Genomic DNA, 19,041 nt, shown 5'->3' on the forward strand with positions numbered 1-19,041 from the left:
CCTGTCACTCTTTTCAGGCTCAGAGTCTCTCCCTTTCTCATGCCTTGACGGAGAGCTCGCTGTTTTCTTTACACTCTTGACATACTTCAACTCGTCTTCAGAACGAGATTTTGAAGATTCTCTTTCCTTTCCACTCGTCTCCTGCCTTGATGTCGATTTCTCTGACTTGATATTTGTTTCCTTGCTGCCGAAATCGAAAAAATTGTGATATGTTAAAGATTGTATTTGTAGAAGTGTATGTACGGGTTAAGGATGGGATAAGGGGGTTCCAAGATCTTGTTATCGATGGAATTGCACATCAACTGACTAAAGATTTTTAAAGGACCATCATGTGACTCTGCTAATGGAAATTCGCCACGGAGCCTTAGGATATGAGAGGTACTTGATTATGAGCGCCTATTCCACGGGTATGTAGAAAACAAATTAAGTCGAAGCCCTAAATAAGCACCAAGTAGATAGGCAGTCCCAAAATCCCACAAATCTAAGACGGTTTATGAACAGCCCAGTTTCCTCCAATTTAGTTTGGACGACACGTAATTATTCATATACATTAGACTGCGTTTGCTGTAACAATACTCGATATAAACAAGACTAATAAATGTCACAAATTGGCAAACACTTAATTTGATATATTTTGGCGATCGCAAAGCAACATTACAATATTTTTCAAAATACTGCATTTGTGATGTTTAACTAACTACAATTTATTCACAACCTACATTCTGATTTGGTAAACAAGTAACCATTCGCATAAACCGGTTTTATAGAATCTGAAACTCTAGATTCTTATGATACCAATGTAAACCCACAAGGTCCTTGTTTTCCACGAGATGTACCGGCAAACGAACTTACCCAAGAGATCTCCGATCGGACGAATGATCCACTTCTTTACCGGCAGCTGCAAGAAACAACAGAATTAAATATTAATTACCATAATATTCGGATACTCTACCTAAGCGTGACAAGTTCACACTGGATCCATTCAAAATAAAGATATCCTTAATCGGTTAATGATGTGAAATAAACAGTTGTCTTTTCCTATAGAGATGCATTTTAAACTGGTAAAGCAGCATACAATTATGGGAGCTACGAAGGAACTGCATTCTAAGAAAAACAGTTACAATATATAAAAATAATAGAAATAAATAAAATAAATGAACTAAAGATTAAAAAAGGTTAGAGAATAAATAAAAAGATGAGCACATAAAGTCCTTACTGCTAAAAGTAGTTCTACCCCGTGTTTTATGCTTCTCCTAACCAAAACATTCGTATGTCTGATTACTAACAGAAGCAATATACTCGGAGAAGTGTTGCAAGTATACTCTAGCTATACATGTCATGTTTCCTGTACTTCGGGCCATTCAAAAACACCTTTGTTACCGGGATAAAACTGACAGCCAGTAGTGGCCTAAACAAAATATCATACATCAGGCAGCATGTGTGGTTGTTCTAAAGCTCTTTCGATCTTAAGCCATGTTCGGATACCCTTTAATGTGGTTACAGAACTAAACAGATGATGATATGAAACGGCAATGAAATAATATCTAGTAAAACCTTTCACATACCAGGTTGCTTTGAGCTAGTTTCCTCTGACTGGTGATCCTTAGATGTTGCCTGCGCAGCGCGAGTTGCGCCTTGTGCTGGCTGCAAGCATAAACAAAGCTTATATTCATGACGTAATAACGATAAATTATAAAAAATTATAAAAAATTATATCGAGTATATGAAGATTTTCTGCACGAATGTCCCCAAATACCAGAAAATTTGAGGCAAGTGGACAGTCAACGCTCAATATCTCCAACTGTCCGGAAACAAACAACATTATAACTCTGATGCTCTTAGTCTACAGGCTGTAGATTGGTTGCATAAACTGCCGATCGACTCACCTGGCGGTCTGACTTTTCTTGCTGTCCTGCAGATTTTGCACGGTGCTCACTAGAAGGCTGTGAGATAGAAAGAAAATAACGTGAATAAATTTTTCATCAATTATTGCAACTACGTCAGAAAAAATCAAGAGGTTCCTTTACATAAAGATCTTCTGTCCTACTTGCCGAGCTCTGTGTATGTCCAGAATGCCTAAAGGTCTCACGATCTATGGCAACATTTTGCAGATAAGTTGTTCAACAAAAATTAATATTTTCGCTTCTCCTTTAAAAGTAATTTTCCCCTTCCCCGTTCAGTGTTGAATGCATGTTTTTGAAGCACAAGTGAGGGAAATGTAAAGTGGAAAAATTGCAAAAATTGCATTCAATTGCAAAAATTGAACACGAGCAGACAATTCAAAATGACATAATTCAAGATTTTAGGGAAATAACAGAATATGCTGACAATGTATCAGAATAGCCATCAGCATCAACAGGCACCAAGAATATTCAAATTGCATAAAAATTGACAATACCTTTACCTTCTCCTTTTCCTCTTTGATGTGAAACTTGTTTTCTGGCACCATGGAAGACTTCCGTAACTTGAGAAGCCCAAGATACCTAAAATGAAAGTTTTACGTCGAGGCCAAAGCGTATATCATCTGTTGTTTTACATATCAAAGCCTTTTTTGGCTACAAAATACTTTCAATATTCCTAAAAAAGATCGACGAAAAAGAACATTGCTTAACTCTTGATCAAATCTGCCTTCCATAACGACTTACCCAGTTGCTAACGTAAACAAATCTTGACGCTTCTCTTTTTCTTCTTCGATAATTTTCTCAATCCTTCTTTCCAATGCCTGCCCTAAATTCTGGACTTTCGGGTAATGTGGCAATATCTATGAAATAAGAATAATCAGAAATGGCAGGAAATTCTGAAAATAATCAACCGGTGCATATTGCATACAAAGAACTATCTAAAAACCTTTTAACAACAGGGTCGGTAACGGCAGCGTTTTTGTTAGGCATATACAGCTAACCAACTGACGGCATTTTATAATACCAAAAATTTTGGGATGCTCTTGAAAGAACGGATATGCCACTAGATTAACCATCACTTTTGACTACCATCCCAGCAATACAGACGCCTGAAGCATGTCAAGAAGCAGGAAGCAAAATCTGAGGCTTTACAAAATGACATAAAACTTCTTTTTTAAAACAACCATTTTCACCGACAAAAGAAGATTATCTTTCTTGCAGAATTGTTGCAACACTGAAAATTTTTGTCTGACACACTCGAAACCGTTCCCTTTTTTAAAATATGCACAAATCTTTGATAAATAAAACAAAACAGATCTAAGTTGCTTCTCCTAGCCTCACGTTTTATCTGGCAAGAAACCTTGTAAGATATATCTTAATTCGGTGAACCTTGAGAAGTAATGTTAACGAGTAGAAAACGGTATTTATAGAAATTAAAATAATGCTTACCTTGGTGAGAATCATAATTGTATTTCTGATCTGCATGTAATCTTTGGATTCCAAACAAACAACAACCGCCTACATTTAGATTAAATTGAATAAGGTTAGTACCGTGTAGCTAAATTTTCAAATTGCATCAAAATCCCCTTGAAACTTTGAAAATATTTGAATTCTTCAATAGCTATATTAATAAATGAACAATATTTAGAAGTACTACCTTAAAACCGTTGAACACAAAAATTCCCATTAAGGAGGAAGGAACCTTAAGGAGGAAGTAACAAAGTGAAGGTGCTTTTGAACACAATACTCCCCTATCACAAATTTCTTACAACAGTTCGATTCCCATGTCCAAAGAAGACATAGAAGGAATCATCTATTAGCATGTGCTTGCTAATTGGATTCCAAAACGGAAGACCGCAAAGTACCAAATAAGGTGTCTCCCACCTGCTGTTTAAGATGACCTCTACTCCAAACCGAGACAAGAAGAAGCCTTTTTCACATCGAATAAGAGAAAACATGTCGTCAGCCTTTCTTGCGCCATCACTGAAGCCGGCCTAGAAGGCGTGTTATCAAAAGCACTGCTCAAATGTTCTCCAGATATCAGAAAAGTGTCCGCTCTTTTGGCTGTCCGAAGTCATTAGACGAGGCCAATTTATCAAAACGGTATTTCACTTGTGTAGAATGAAAGCTTATCTGAGTTTCGACGTAACGAAGATCCGGCAATTTGTTGGTAGTTAAACCAAAATGAGAGCGAGCAGGCCAGTTGGGGGAGCCAGCATGAGAAAAAAGAGGGTAGCTGCGACGTCAGCCAGGCATGTCAACTGAATTACCACAAATCTGACGAATAAGACAGAAGCAAAGGAAATTCGCACCACATAAACGGTTCTGAAGCTCATTACCTTGGTTAATTTGTACTGCCATTTGTGACAGACATGCCTGAAGTTCTCGTAGTCCAAATAATCTGCTTTCTCGTTGTTGGTAGCTCGTAGGACCGTCAGGAAGCCTGGAAATTTGCTGCATTCCTGAAGTAAAGAAATTAAATTAAAGGAATACCTTTGGACTACAAGGATATCAAATCTGGACGTGGTTCTTTTTGCTTTTTTCAATTAATTCATAAATTTGGGAAGTACTTCAACAATGAGTAATATGGCGAAGAAGCTTGACTTTATTAAATGTGATCCTGAAAGAACTTAAACGAATGAGCATATAATTGCGTTAATCACAAAGTATTGAGCAAAACTAACTACACTTTGGCACTCGCTTCACACATCAGGTAGGGTGGGCAGCTAAGATGCAACTGATCTTGTGGAGAAGCAGTCTCGTTGCTAAACACTGGCCCTTACATTGGTGCTGAACAAAGAACACTGGCCACCTATAATAGCCCTTCCTAACTTCTCATTACATTCATATCGTTACATTCTGTTGGGTGACGGACATTTTTCTAGTGGTATGTTGAAGAGCCTTAAAGCACTCCAGATTCCTGTTCTTCGTATCACAGAGACAACGGAGCTAGCAGACAATGCTTAAATACAGATAAGTAAGAATCATCTAAAATAAAAAGAGACAGCCGAATTGAGAAGCTGCAAAACTGAAATCAAACCTGCTCGTAGAGTCTTTTGTCGTGATGCCATCTCATAACCATCTCAAGCATTGCACAGAGAAACCGACCTTAAAGAAATATGCCAATCAATAGCCAGAAGGCTAACTGTTGGTGTAGGGTAACAGAAGAGACATGATCATAATAAATTTTAGGGGTAAATGACGCCTGATTAGGTTATTATATAAATCCAAAACTTTCAATGTTTGTTCGAGCATATATCAAATAAAAAGAAAATTAAATTATTTTGGGTTTAAGAAACAGGTTGCTAAAATCACTTCTATACGAAAGGTTTCAATGTCTGGGATAGGAAACTTACCGTATCTGCTGGCTTCGTTTTCGGTCAAGCTGGCAACAATATATGATATGTCAGAAAACACCTAGGAAAAACATAGAAAAACAAATGAAAACAGACATTCGATGAGGATTGCTTTCCATATCCTTCAAGGAAATAACTGATCAATAACTGATCAATCAACGAAATCAATTTATGTTTTCGGTCACTGACTTTTCGGGCCAAGGATTTTAAGAGATCCCGTGTGTGAGTAAGTACCGAGTTACCTAAGTATAAGAAATCAATTTAATTTCATCAGTATTAGCCTTTTGCTACTGTGACTGTCCACCTTCTGCTAAAGATTAGAAACAGCAAATCAATCATAAGCTGAAATAGAACCAACCTTCTAAGTCAAAGAAAAGGCATTGCAAAAACCGTTCAGTTTCCACACCTGATCTGAATAAAATTGTCAATCTTACAAAGTAAAATAATGACAGTTTATAGACAACAAAATATATAGAGAAAGCAATTAGATACTTAAATAAAAAGTACTTACTCGATCAAAACAAATAAGCGTCGAGAAATTTGGCGTTTGCAGAGTATGTATAATGTGTATGAACTTGGCACAATAAACAGCGTCATTGGCAGTGAACACACATCGCGGAAAAATGCATATTTGTAGAAACTGAGTTATGGTTTCCCCTTTAGCAGTCTCTGCAAAATAACAAGAAGGGAGATTGATATCAGGAAATGAAGAGGGGCTTCAAAAGATACAGTTATATCTTGTGAACATGTCAAAAGTGACAATGGTCTTTGTTTAACGTAAAGGTTACCCCCCCTCTTTAAAAACAGGGCGCTGACAGCTTCCGTATATTAGTATCCTTGATACATGTTCGCAGGGAACTAAATTTTCCGTAGATACACTGTTTGCTTCGCAACCACAAAGGAAACTCGGGCAAGGATATTCAGGACAAACATGATACGAAACTGCAGTATGATCAAATTGATAATTCACATTTTGAGCAAAGATTAATACTATACATAGAGTTAATGGATGAATATTTCTAATTAGCTTGTGGCGATTTAAAGACACCTATCTCTCCGACGACAGCAAATAAGGGAAAATTTTTGAGCGTTAATTAAATGGTTAATTGATTTTTGTGAAACATTTTTTATGACATTCTATAGCATTAATTAAACTAAAGTATTTATTAAGCGTTATCAGTAAACAATGTATGCATCATTTTTACAAAGGCAGCACCCAGCTCCTGGACGGCCACAGGTTCTGAAACTCCGCGACCGTTGATTCCAGTGCTGCAACATGACAGCGTGTAATAGGCTACGTTTCTATATGAATAATCCAGCAACAACTCACTTGAAGGAAACCATCCTTCTTTCTTCGTTTCGAGCCATTTCTTCACGCAACGGTTGTGTTCCTGCTGCACGTGTTGCTCCTCTCTCAGCTTGTCGATCAACAGCTGACATCTTTCTTTCTCCTTCTTTTTCTTCGTCAAAGATGTCTAACAGGTAAGAAAAAGATACTTTAAAGGAAGATGTTCTATAAATGAAATAGGCACGAAAAAACCAAGGTTTCCCGATCTTTCCGTTTTGTGACACACAATATGTAAATACTTCAGTCAAGAGTTAAAGTTCACGCCAGTCGTTTGAATAAAAGCTTAATATTTGTTACAAGATATTCTCCCTTTGAGGGCAGGTTTATTTGGGGAATGAGGAGGGGGGGGGATTGATTCGTTTAGCTAAGCATAAATTGCTTCGTTTTCAAGAGGAAAAAGGAAATACGTATCACAAGTGGAAGATAAACTTGAACTGCAGGCAATACATTCGATGCAGCTTTTTCAAAAAATACCCCCGTGACTAAAGATGCCTACCAGTTCTTTGTTGTCATCTATACTGTCAATGGCCAATTTCAGCTTATGAATTTCAGCATCATATCTCTCCAGGGGGACATACAAATCATACATGGCCATGGACCAAAAAACTGTATAAAGCTGAGGGCTGAAAAAAGAAAACAACATGCAAATAAATCGGTATGAAGCGATTCTTAGGCAAATGACGGAAATAATAACATTCTGTTCAGTAGACAAGATCTAAATATCTAAACCAGAAATAACCAAATGGTTTATAAGCCAGAAAATCTTAATTTAGACTGAAGAACTTCCTTGCCAATAAACAATAGACATTTTTTAAACAGGCGAACTTTGTTACCAGTGGCAGACACCTGTGGGGGAGGCGGGGGCGATTGCCCCCTAATACTTTAGAGGACAATGGTCTTTTCCTCTAAAACAATAGGGAATGTGACGTCATCTTATTAAAACAATAAGCTCGCCCCCCAATATAGGACCAAGTTACCGCCCCTATTAGTTACATCTCGAGATAATGGAAAAAAACATTGGAAAGGCATAAAAACCACTCGGTAAACTGAAAGGCAAATTTAAGTATAAAAATATCTTCTTTAGAAGTTTACCTTAGATTATTCCAGATCTTCGCAGGATGCAGAGGAATTGCTGATTCAATGACCGGTCGATAAACATCATCAGAAACTTCACAGAAATTCTTCTCCAAAGCTTCTTGCTAAAACACATGAAAATTTTGCTACAAAGAGTTCCGATCTACTCTGTTTTAATTAGTTACAAGGATAAATTATAAATCATCTGCATACAAAATAAGAAATATGTTTGATATGCTAAATGTCAGAATGAATGCGTTATTAATTTGTCTAATGACAGAGATTGTTATTTAGTTAACAAATTCTGAAATTACATTTACTTACTCTTTGCTTTACAGTCTTAGATCTGTCTTGTCCTTCATTTTTCTTAAATGCATCGACTTGCAGCTGAAATATTGAAATACACAGCTTTTAAGACCCGCAAAACATTATTACAAAACATTACGAAACTATTGCAAAACATTGCTAGAATACGATCTCTGATTGATCTCTGAAGATTGGTCTCTGCAGGAAGTAGAAACAGGAAGTACGACAAATTTTGATAAAAAACTTTTATTTTCAGCAAGAGCATAACTCAATGACTTTTCCTGGCAAACAAGAAATGCAACATGTTTTCAGATTACTACATTTTCAGAGTAGAAGCCACATCAGAAGCCACGCCAGGCTAAGATTGGGGATCAAGAACGATTACAAAGCCTGCTAAAAGAGACTACGTAAAAAATAGACTTGCAAAAGAGTCGTATCAAAAGAGAGATTCATTCCTCTCACCTGAATTGCGTGGCGATACAATGGCCTTGATAGACAGAAAGCGGCGTCTGGCGTGATGTGATAAATACGGCGAAGTTCATCCAAGGAAGGCAGGTTAGCCTCGTAATCATCTGTATTCAGCTGCGTTGCTAAGAAACCACCAAACTGCACCAAGGTGTCTTGGCACTTGATAAACGGATTGACATGTTAAGGTTCAAGTGTGCAAAATAAAGATTCGTGGGGATAATGGGTTAAAAATGTTACTGAAACACTGCAGCAGTACCGAGTCTTTTACTTCACGTGAAATCATTGCATTTCAGGAGAAGCAGCTGAGATGCAAAAGAAACAGCCAGCACATACCCTGTTCACACACCCTCCCTTGAGGGGTACAAAGCTACTAACAAGAACATCATGAAATGAAATCCTAGTCCTGACAAATTAATACTGGGGAAACACGGACTGTTGTTTTTTAATAACATTCCCTTGGTCACAAGACAACAAACCAAACTGACTAGATGAAAAACAAAGATCCCTTCCAATAAACGGCTAAATTTCTGTCTTGTGTCTGTATATATTGTGTCCGTATATAACATGGTGGTTCCTTAAGAATAAGAGAACTCTCCGTTCCGAAATGAGAGTACTTCAAAGCTTACAAACTGAATGTGATTTACCTGATCGAATATTTTTCCTACTAGTTTCAGATGTCTTGTCGTATCTTCAACAAAAACGATACCGTTTCGCTGTTGCGCAATCAGTAGACAGAGCGGTATAGTGAGCTTTCCTTCGATAAGTGCATCTCGTAACCGTTGCGAGGACTTTTTCGTGTTTCGTACCTGACCAAAATATCCACCCTAATCGGAGAACAAAACAGTTATAGAACGATACAAAATTTTTAAGAACAACTAGAGTCTTCATTAAAACCTGATCGAGCAAAGTCACTCGACTGTTTAATCTTATTCATAATTTCAACCTTGCTACCTCGAATTCCATTGTTAAATATAAGGGTTGTGAATGATGACGTATATTTTTAGTCTGTTTTGAGACCAGCGATGATTATACAGAAATCATGGCTGTGAAAAACAAGACATTTGATATAGCATACAACAGTACGGCAGAAATACTGAGCTAGCCCTGCCGAATCAGGTAGCATGCAGAAATTAGTATTACGAACTTATGGTAATACAACCGTGCTCTGTGATATTTCTAGTACAAATTTCTAGTAAAAATTTCTAGTACAAATCAACTGCAAGGAAAGACTGTGCTGGCCGCATATTTTCCGTGGAAAATAAGTGAGATTATATCATTGAATTTTAACCAGCCGTTTGTAACATCTTAGACAGAGGTAAGTTTGAACACAGAAAGCACCCCACACATAAAGCAGTGGTTTTTAATCATGTTATAATCAATGCATACCTCTGCTTTGAGTAAGTCTCCTCCACATAATGCTTCTAGCTGAGTTTGTGTTACTTCTTCTGTTAGTTCAATTCCTGACATCTTCTGCACAACCTCTTTTAGAACCAGCAGATCGAGGCTTTAGAATAGCAAAAAAAGGCAACGTGAAACTAGACTGAATCTAACATGGTCTTACAGGCCACACCGTGAAATAAAACAAAAGACGTCTATAATGGTTATAAAATAACATTATAAAAGACCAATCTAGCGTCGTGGAAGTAATTATACGGTGAGGGCATAACAAGAGCATTCCAAGTAAAAAACTTTATGGATGAATCCTTTAATACAATACTGGTTATTTTCGTCTTGACCAGAAACAGTCAAACATCAAATACAGAATTTTGACTGCAAAACACAAGACGAATGTATTGCATACCTCAATTTGGCAGAAAAACACACAATTTTCTACCAGTCAGGTAGTATGCGCTACTTTTTACTTTAAATTTTAAAGTTATGTGTCATAAATAACATGTCATGCACACCAGGGTTTTAAAACGAGTGGTAAGTATGTGGTAAATGAGTCTGGAAAAACTGTGGAGAATGATTTCACAAAGCAACTAAGACTTGAACTTCTCAAAAACTTGAACTTCTCAGAACCCTATAAGTTGATACCTTGATAATGGGTATTAAAACATCCCATAGCTGGTGAACTTTGCCACTGAACATCCGTCTAGGGGTGCTGATAATGCACAATCTAACATTTCAAAGGGTGATTTCCCAGCACTTAAAATCTCATGTGACGGTGGATGATGAAAGCAACAATCCACCTGCATATTGCAAGCCACTTCTGTAAACAGTCTAAAAACATGCAAATGCATCTAAGCGAGATACCTCTTTCCTGCCTTCAATTGGTTTGCGACATACTGAAGTAGCCCTGTCAGCTCAATGGCGTATTTCTTGAAAACCGTTCCACAGAACAATGCAAGACCTTGAAGGGAAATAAACAATACAAAATAAAAATCAGGCAGAAAACTTTCCTGGCCAACATGTGAGCTGATATTTCTTAAATGCGAATTAGGTTATTGGTGAGAAAACTATAAACAATTAAAGGCAGTTCGATACTGTGAAGCCTTTTAATCAGCCTTCTGACTTAAATGACGTCATCAGGGATTACAAATGGGTATTATCTCAGTTTATCTCAGAGCCTTTGTAGCTAATGATTCCAGACCCTCGAGACTCATATAAAGAAGTCTTTGAAAAAGATCTTATTTAGAATTCCTAACTGTTCTTAGCCGTAAGAAATTAGCTTCAATTTGTTTACTTTTCTTCATTCAAGATCCTTACATTCATCAAGTGATAACTTTGGCACCGTAAGATGATTTAGAAATAAAAGTAAAAAGAAATTGTAAGAATAAACAGAAAATTACTTTGTAGCCAGTCTGAGATATTTGTATCCGACTGTTTCATCCTCTCTCGGTCGGGATTAGCTAAAGCTTCGATGACACAAACTGGTTACTGTTAAGGAGAATTCATTCAAAGCTACTAGAAACGCATGAAAACGTTATAAAGATTAGTCAGCTACTGATTTTGATACTCAGAATGGTCATGCACCAGATTTGTACAACTTAGATAAATTGAAATTTCCCGGAGATAAAATTCTCTCAATAATGGCGAACTCTTTCTTAAAAACAAACATATCAAAGCAGTTATTTTCATCTGCTAAACTTTGTTCTCTCTGTGTTGTTTGTGTAACTAACCAACTGCCTCTACACCGCGCTCTACACTACCCTATCCCCTTTGTTATAAACCCCTTTTCACTTATAAACAAAACCGACTCCGCTTCTTTTACAACTCCCAACTAATCATGTACTGAAGAGAATTGGCTACGTAGGTAATTCTAAAATACGAACTGATAAATAAAACGCGTGTTAGTGGATTGCTGTTTTGAATCGAGAGTCATATGACATATATGAAGGATACAAGACAGGACGTCGTATGCCAATGGCGTCAAGTATTTCAGAGCGTCTACCATTGGCCCAATAAAATTGTCATACCTCTGGATCTGGTTCAAGATCTATGGAACAGAATAAGTGACGATAACAGTAAAGAAAAACACTAAAATGCTGAAATTAAGGATGCTTAGTAAAAGATGCCATAGGGTTCGTGGGTATAAATCAAGCATAATGTCAGTGAAAAAATTACTTTAGAATAAGACTGAGAAAGGTTAGAAAAAAAACATTGTTTTTAAAGAACATGACAAAGACGTTGATGAGAAAAAAAAGTATTCTGTTGCACGCTGCCGAAGGCCAGAAAGCCTAGCTACAGGTGAATAAAATCAAAAGATGTGGCATGTGATTACAACTGAATGTTGTCTTTAGCAACGGCAGCTATGACTATGAAGAAATCCTAGCTATAAAACACAAGACAGCTGTTAACGCAAGACAACAAACAGTACGACAGAAATACGGAAAAAACTCGGAACCGAATCAGGTACTCTGCGTAAAGAGCGTAATCGTAAAGGAACGGTAAAATTTCGAGGGCAGAGAATGTTATGGCATTTCATTTATCATTAATACACTTTTTAGTAGTTATCAGTGAGGGTGGGTTTACAATCAATGTAGAGAAGATTGTTCAAAAGATCAATGACGTCACCGAATCACTTACATGCTCAAACAATATTCCAGGGTTACTGTGACTCGCTTTTCCAATCTGCCTGCCAAAAGGCTTGATGTTCTCTTTTGTAAGACGTCTAGTTATAACAAAACGAAGGAATATCACATCACCAGGCAGAAATGTTTAATGCTGCATCGGCCATTGTAGAAATTACAAGATTCCATCGTAGAAAAACTTCCTAATGGTTTACTTACTTCGTAATATACTTTGCTTTCTTCAAAGTCTTTGCCTTGGCCATGATAAGCAATGGGTGAGAATTATAGCTACTGTTCTTCCATTGCCCGTACAGGCGATACCTTGAACGAATAGCACATCGTTACAGATACGAAAAAAGGGGGTGGTGCCATGAGGCAAACCGATTCATCACTTGAGAATAAACATTCTAATCTCAATTATGGGAAGATGGCGAAAGAGATGGGAAATGAGGTTTGGGCGGGTAAATGCATAGCTAATCTAAAAGATGTTACAATGCACATAAAAAACAGAATTAAGACTGAAAGCAAGTATCAATACAAAATTTCTAAAGTAGACTAAAAATTTAAACAATGTTTTCTTGTTTAGCCATTGTTTGTATCGATTAGACACACACCAGCAAAGAGACATCCAAATTCGTTGCTTTTTGAAATCGTAAATAAAAGTATTCCGATAATTTTTTGGCGTCCTCTGATGAACTATTTGCACAGTTTTTCTAAATTTTTGCTTAGCTTTAAATAATGTTACCAAAGAAGAAGGGGATAAAAAATGGCGAGGTAACGACAACAAGGTTTCTTATTTTCATGGCTTCGAAACTCTTACAAAATTATGTCAGTAAAAGATATCATCCCTGTCTGTGTAATTAAAGATGCCGCCTTGTAGCTTTACGCATCATAAAATCTACTTTTCATTAAAACAATATAATCAATGATACTTCATTTGATCAAAAAGATGGCCTCAACAAGCGGAAATCAATACAAATCCTAATAGACATCTCACCTCACTTCGTAAGGGAAGTACTTAAGTAGCCCCCAAACTTCTTCTGCGACAGCGCAGTTGCATTCCATCAGAGACAACGATGGAAGGAGTACTTCGTCAAGGAGGGTCAGGATGCCGGACCAGACAGGCAGCTGAAAGCAAACGTGAAAAATATAGCATTGAGTCTTGTGAATTCAGTTGCGAGTTGAATCAGGGGAAAGATTTTGTCGTCTTGAAAAGCAGAGCTATGATCATGAAAAAATCGTAGCTGTAAACTCAAGACACTTTTTATAGCATGCAACAGTACGGAAGAAATATTGAGAAAATTCTGCCGAATCAGGTAGTATGCAAAAAACAACATAATGTACAATGTGACATGATTTCTTTGCAATATCCAGGCATTGAGGTTGCGGCGTTTGGCGGGGATCTATGGCTGGGAAGTGAGTTCAGTCAGATCTTGTGAAACTGCCAACCTTTAGAAATGGTAGACTGACATTTTCAGAATCTAGAACAATTTCTAAAATGATGCAATAAAATCACAGCAATAAAAACTGCTTGTCTAATTTCATGAGAGGTATCTTTAATGCGAAATTGAAGGGAACATATATGACAAGGAAAGAATTGTTGAATGACAAATGTTGTTGACAAAAATGAGACTTTGCAACAACTGCTCCATTACCAAATACTCATATAAAAACGAATAAGTGTATTAAAACATCAAAAGACTTGAAAGCAAATTAGGTTAACGTCAATACTTACATATTTTCCTTTTAAAATCTCCGAGACCTGGTTGAACTGAGAAACAACATTTGAGAATGAGAGATGTAATGATTTCAACTCTGGAATTCATAGTGCATCGGGAGCACTCTTGTGCATAGGAACTGAATGACCGAATCAATTGAATTTCAGATAGATCAGTCATTTTCATATCATACGAATTGGTTATTGGATTACTAACTACTGGTGTATGTTTATGTAGCTGATGGAACGAGCACATAACTCGATCTCTGAGTTCATGCCAGAAAATCAGCCAATAATTTTGGAAGAACATTTTGGCTCAAAGTCAACATGACAAATAAGCCTCAAAAGCAGATATTCTTCCGTAAAGCTTAGGTCTACTAGACGTTCAACTATGGCTATTATGTATTTCAAGAATTTTTCTTTCGTGTTTTCAGAATACATATATGTTAGAGTATAGCGTTTCTTTCTCAAAATACTTGTTTTGGGAAAAATATATGTCGCTTTTTCAATCGCATTTATCATCGTTGAAAGTTTGTTAACCCAATGCAAGTAGTTAACAAAAAGACAAATTCGACAAAAATGTTGGATGTCTAGATTCAAAGAAGTTTAGGCCCAATTGCAGGGTAAAAAACATTGAGAACTAAAAAAAGTTTGTCCTCACTGACAGAAACTTTCATCTTAGGGGAGTAAAGGTTTTCTCTAAAAACGTTATGCTAAATTAAGGTATGCATTTACAGGATATAATTTTCTACAGTATGCCATGTGAATAGAAACAAAAAATCGTCAAGCCTCACCTCTTTCATGAAAGCTTTGCAAATTCTAATAACTTTAATCATGAGAACCGGATCTGCATGCAGGTGAGCGCCTAAGTGGAAGAACATTGGAAAAATCGTCACCGGAAGATCAGTGAACTGAACACAGCGCTGGCATTCACCAATTTCTTGGTATATTTTGCCAAGTGCAGCTTTAGGGCTGTACCTAAAAAGCAAAAAAAAAAATTTTAAAAATCAGTATCATGTATATTGCTGCCACGTTAAAAACTCTTTGATTACAATTCGGGACAGAATTCTAATGAAAGACAAGAGACTTTTCAGTGTCTAGCCAAAATGACTTTTCAGTTTTCAACGACTACAGGAAATGGACTAAATAAATTAGGTACAAACATGTGGCTACCATCATGATTAAAATCAGAATGCTGTTGCATTTTAGCTCTTCTGACTCACTGGAAGATCTATTTTTCCTTCCAAATACCATGCTCTTTACACCTGGTCAACTCCTTTAAATAATAATTAAAGATTAATTTTCCGTTACTCAGGTTGATTTGATGAAGCTTTTAAATGCATCATCACTTTTCTAATAAGCTCTAAATTACTCATTAGGATTAAGAAGTTTGTTATTAAGGAGACTGAAATATTTGTAGAAATTAAGATGAACATATCATGACGGATCTGACATTTTTTAAAAAAGAAAAGAACTTCAAAAAATCTGTATGGGCTCCATTTTAAAAAATAATGGTAAAAAACTTTTAATGCCTGAGATTTTAAAGAGCATTTTGCAGATTGGTAAAAGTGGTTGGAAATAAAGAGTGGAAGGGTAAAAGGTGGCCCCTAACAAATCCATTGATATCAAACCATAGCATTCATCATTCATACCAGTGTGGATGAAGTGCCCCAATTTGCAATTGTTGGAAAAGTCTCCAGCTACCCCAATACCTTTAAGTTATCTTTCATCTCCCAAATAACTTTACGAACCAATTCAGCAAATAACTGTGTTGAGTTATCAGCTTCCTTATCAAAATGCGAATAAAACACAAACATGTAGCTACCTCCTATACAAAGGCTCAATAGTGCTATGGATGACGTAACACAATGACTTGACAATGTTTTGCTCATCGAGAAGAGAGAAATTCGGCAGCCTGTCCATAATCCCACTGGCTTGTTCCCAGGCACCGATCTCCAAGAGTGCAAGACACAACCCAGCTTTTTGGTTATCAATCTCCTGTAATGAAATTCGGTATAGACAATATCATACAAGAATGGGATCAGGGATAACAGAATCTTTGAAAGGCCATTTGAAAGTCATAGGGGCTGGGAGACATAGGGGCTGGGAGACACAGGGGCCGGGAGACATAGGGGCTGGGAGACACAAGGACTGGGAGACACAGGGGCTGGGAGACATAGGGGCTGGGAGTAATGGGGGCTGGGAGACATAGGGGCTGGGAGACATAGGGGCTGGAAGAAATGGGGGCTGGGAGACATAGGGGCTGGAAGAAAAAGGGGGCTGAGAGACACAGAGACTGCAAGACACAAAGGCTGCGAGACACAGGGGCTGGGAAACATAAAGGCTGGGAGACATAGGGGCTGCGAGACACAGGGGCTGGGAGAAATGGGGGCTGGGAGACATAGGGGCTGGGAGACATAGAGGCTGTAAGACACAGAGGCTACGCACATCTAAATCATTGTGATGTTTGAATTAGAAGTCAAGTTACTCTGTGTTAGGTTTTGCTATTTTGATTATAAACATAATATACCAGTTTAGACCTTGCTGTTATGCTCGAAGTACTTACAGTTTAGACCTTGTTGACCAACTGATTCTCGATTTTTGACGAATGATAACAATGTAAATTGTTTTACCTCGCATTGTTCTTGGCGAAGCACGGATACAGGTAATAACTTGAAGAGACCCCATGCCACCAGAATAATAAAAGCAAAAACGTTATAATATGTATAATTTACTCAGCATTTTCCCTACCATTTCCTCTCTCTGTTCTTTGCCATCTTTTTCTTCAGAGTTCTCATTTTCCTTAAATGGTGGAAAAATAAATCACAAAGGAACGAAATTCACGAACTAAATTGATGCCTTTAGTCGTTCTTTCTTTGAAAATTTTCAGGCTTGCAAAATACAATCAACTTTGTCTTTGGAGTAAGGCGACATTTGACTTACACGTTCTTTTTGCAGCATGCCTTTGACAGTTGAATTTAGATTTGAGATAGCTAGAATCCGACTTATAACTAAGATAGGACAAACTCTGGACAAAATATCACTTTGAAATTTTCAACTTCAATGACATTAACTCACATGTACGATTATGAAATTATTGTTTAAAGATAGGACAGTTTGAGAATGCCTTAATTGACAGAATGAATCAAAATGGTCCTGAGCTAACGTATTATTAAGTGCCTAGGTTGTTTACTAACAGCATCACACTTTGTTCCAAGGTCTAAAGAATTGGGATCGTTCAAATGTTGAAAGTTAAAGTACAAATGGAAGTTTAAGCAAACTTAAGAATAACATCTCATAGACGTACAGTGAGGAGGACAACATTCATTTTTTTCGCATCTTCTTTGGCAAGGAGAATCTTTCTTTTGTTCATTTCTGCGATCTCCGCATCTTTTGGCATGAGCTTAAAATAGAAAAAATATGTGGACGTAAGGGAAATAGAACCAAGTTGTTTATTGGCAACCATGCTTGATACATTCACAAGCAAAGTGATTCTCTAAAAATATGAAAGAGGATCCTACATGTTTCTTGACATGTTCAGAAATTGGTTATGTCTTGCCTGCTATTTTCTGTTGTTGATACATTAAAGAATCCTTGATAAGGTGTTTCAAGTCTAAAGATAACCCTAAATTGTTTCTGTGTGGACCAATTAAAACTTATGATGAAAAAATCTTTCAAGTAAAATTTATTCAAAATCAAATATGATGAAGATTGGCGTTAAGAAGCTTTAAATAATATACATTACTTTGTATGTGAAAGCTGCAAAGGTTTACAAATCCTTTTCATCATCATAAAAAACTTACAACATCCCATTCTATGATTTTAGTGGAAGCAAATCGTAGCCATTAGCTTGTTATCAGAAGAATTAGTTTGATAAAATGTAATTTAACAGCATTCTTATCCAGGTCATTTTTAACCAAATTTTCGTTCATAAATGTGATCCCCCTTCTTAAAAAAGATCAATATTTGAATAAGCCATCTTAACGAACAAGCATAGTTCTTTAGTATCTAGCTTTGAATAAGCCCCGTCCATGGCTTCGAATTATTATGGTATAAATATATACATTCGCAGAGGTGGTGTTAGACTACCCATATTGCAATAGGCTTTACCATTTATTGAAAGCACACAACATTTGGGTAAGGAGTACTTTTACTGATTTAAAACAGGAGAATCAAAGCAATTCAATGCACTTACATGTGGATATATATCATCTAAATGTAGAACTTCATTTTTCAAAAGCATAGCTGTAACTTTGTACAATTCAATCGGAGTTTTTGTATCAGGAGTATCCTAAAAAAATAAAAACAAACTAAGCATTTGAAACAAGAACTTCGAGATGAAGTTGGTACAAATAAGCATCTCTAGGTTGGATAGCAAACAAGGAAAGTTCAAAATTGGTTCTTCTGAGTCCATAAAGATTTCATTATCAGTCATTGGATACCCTTGATATATTCATGTTGACAGAACGAGAAAACCATTCAATTTGATGCATGATAAAACTATTGGACAATAAATGGAAAAGCAAAATTGAGAGCATACGTGGTAAAACTGGAACTTGAAACCAATAATGTCACAAAGACCAGTTATGTCACAATGTCCCAGGTATTGCGTAAGGAGGTCGATAAAAAATTTCGATTGTTCTAGTCTACATTCAAAAAGCTCAAGGATGACATCTAAAACTCTGTTTGGATCCAAGTTGAAAAACCCTGCAAGGAAAGAAAATGGATCACATTTGCTACAACGATAAGCTGTATGTTCATATTTGAATAAAAATAAATTGCTAGTAAAAATGAAAGGCCACTTTCATTTTGTTAGAATAGATTTAGAATGTTCGATTAATTTCTGATAGAAGGCAAA

At 36.7% G+C, this 19,041-nt stretch overlaps 1 protein-coding gene across 2 annotated transcripts in view; it reads right to left on the reverse strand.

Annotated features, from left to right (window-relative positions):
- The window catches only part of LOC135686891 (THO complex subunit 2), a 34,405-nt gene that overhangs the window by 9,861 nt on the left and 5,503 nt on the right, over positions 1-19,041 (reverse strand). The window contains exons 8-38 of one of the 2 annotated variants that reach the window (XM_065203272.2): positions 18,724-18,890; positions 18,379-18,474; positions 17,491-17,586; positions 16,935-16,985; positions 16,009-16,181; positions 14,978-15,161; positions 14,202-14,237; positions 13,464-13,594; positions 12,686-12,787; positions 12,483-12,567; positions 11,799-11,892; positions 11,246-11,326; positions 10,710-10,806; positions 9,840-9,957; positions 9,098-9,277; positions 8,448-8,612; positions 8,004-8,066; positions 7,698-7,804; positions 7,102-7,228; positions 6,588-6,732; positions 5,769-5,926; positions 5,258-5,318; positions 4,942-5,009; positions 4,241-4,363; positions 3,351-3,419; positions 2,646-2,761; positions 2,405-2,483; positions 1,887-1,943; positions 1,566-1,644; positions 853-898; positions 2-184 (exon numbers count right to left, since the gene is read on the reverse strand). In XM_065203272.2, the coding sequence (XP_065059344.2) occupies positions 2-184; positions 853-898; positions 1,566-1,644; positions 1,887-1,943; positions 2,405-2,483; positions 2,646-2,761; positions 3,351-3,419; positions 4,241-4,363; positions 4,942-5,009; positions 5,258-5,318; positions 5,769-5,926; positions 6,588-6,732; positions 7,102-7,228; positions 7,698-7,804; positions 8,004-8,066; positions 8,448-8,612; positions 9,098-9,277; positions 9,840-9,957; positions 10,710-10,806; positions 11,246-11,326; positions 11,799-11,892; positions 12,483-12,567; positions 12,686-12,787; positions 13,464-13,594; positions 14,202-14,237; positions 14,978-15,161; positions 16,009-16,181; positions 16,935-16,985; positions 17,491-17,586; positions 18,379-18,474; positions 18,724-18,890 (3,337 nt within the window). Of the gene's footprint in view, position 1; positions 185-852; positions 899-1,565; positions 1,645-1,886; positions 1,944-2,398; positions 2,484-2,645; positions 2,762-3,350; positions 3,420-4,240; positions 4,364-4,941; positions 5,010-5,257; positions 5,319-5,768; positions 5,927-6,587; positions 6,733-7,101; positions 7,229-7,697; positions 7,805-8,003; positions 8,067-8,447; positions 8,613-9,097; positions 9,278-9,839; positions 9,958-10,709; positions 10,807-11,245; positions 11,327-11,798; positions 11,893-12,482; positions 12,568-12,685; positions 12,788-13,463; positions 13,595-14,201; positions 14,238-14,977; positions 15,162-16,008; positions 16,182-16,934; positions 16,986-17,490; positions 17,587-18,378; positions 18,475-18,723; positions 18,891-19,041 lie in introns of both variants that reach the window. The other variant, XM_065203271.2, reaches the window with a different exon arrangement.

The sequence above is a fragment of the Rhopilema esculentum genome, chromosome 6, assembly GCF_057945365.1.
Source record: "Rhopilema esculentum isolate cy_ngs chromosome 6, ASM5794536v1, whole genome shotgun sequence".
In the NCBI taxonomy this organism is placed as follows: domain Eukaryota; kingdom Metazoa; phylum Cnidaria; class Scyphozoa; order Rhizostomeae; family Rhizostomatidae; genus Rhopilema; species Rhopilema esculentum.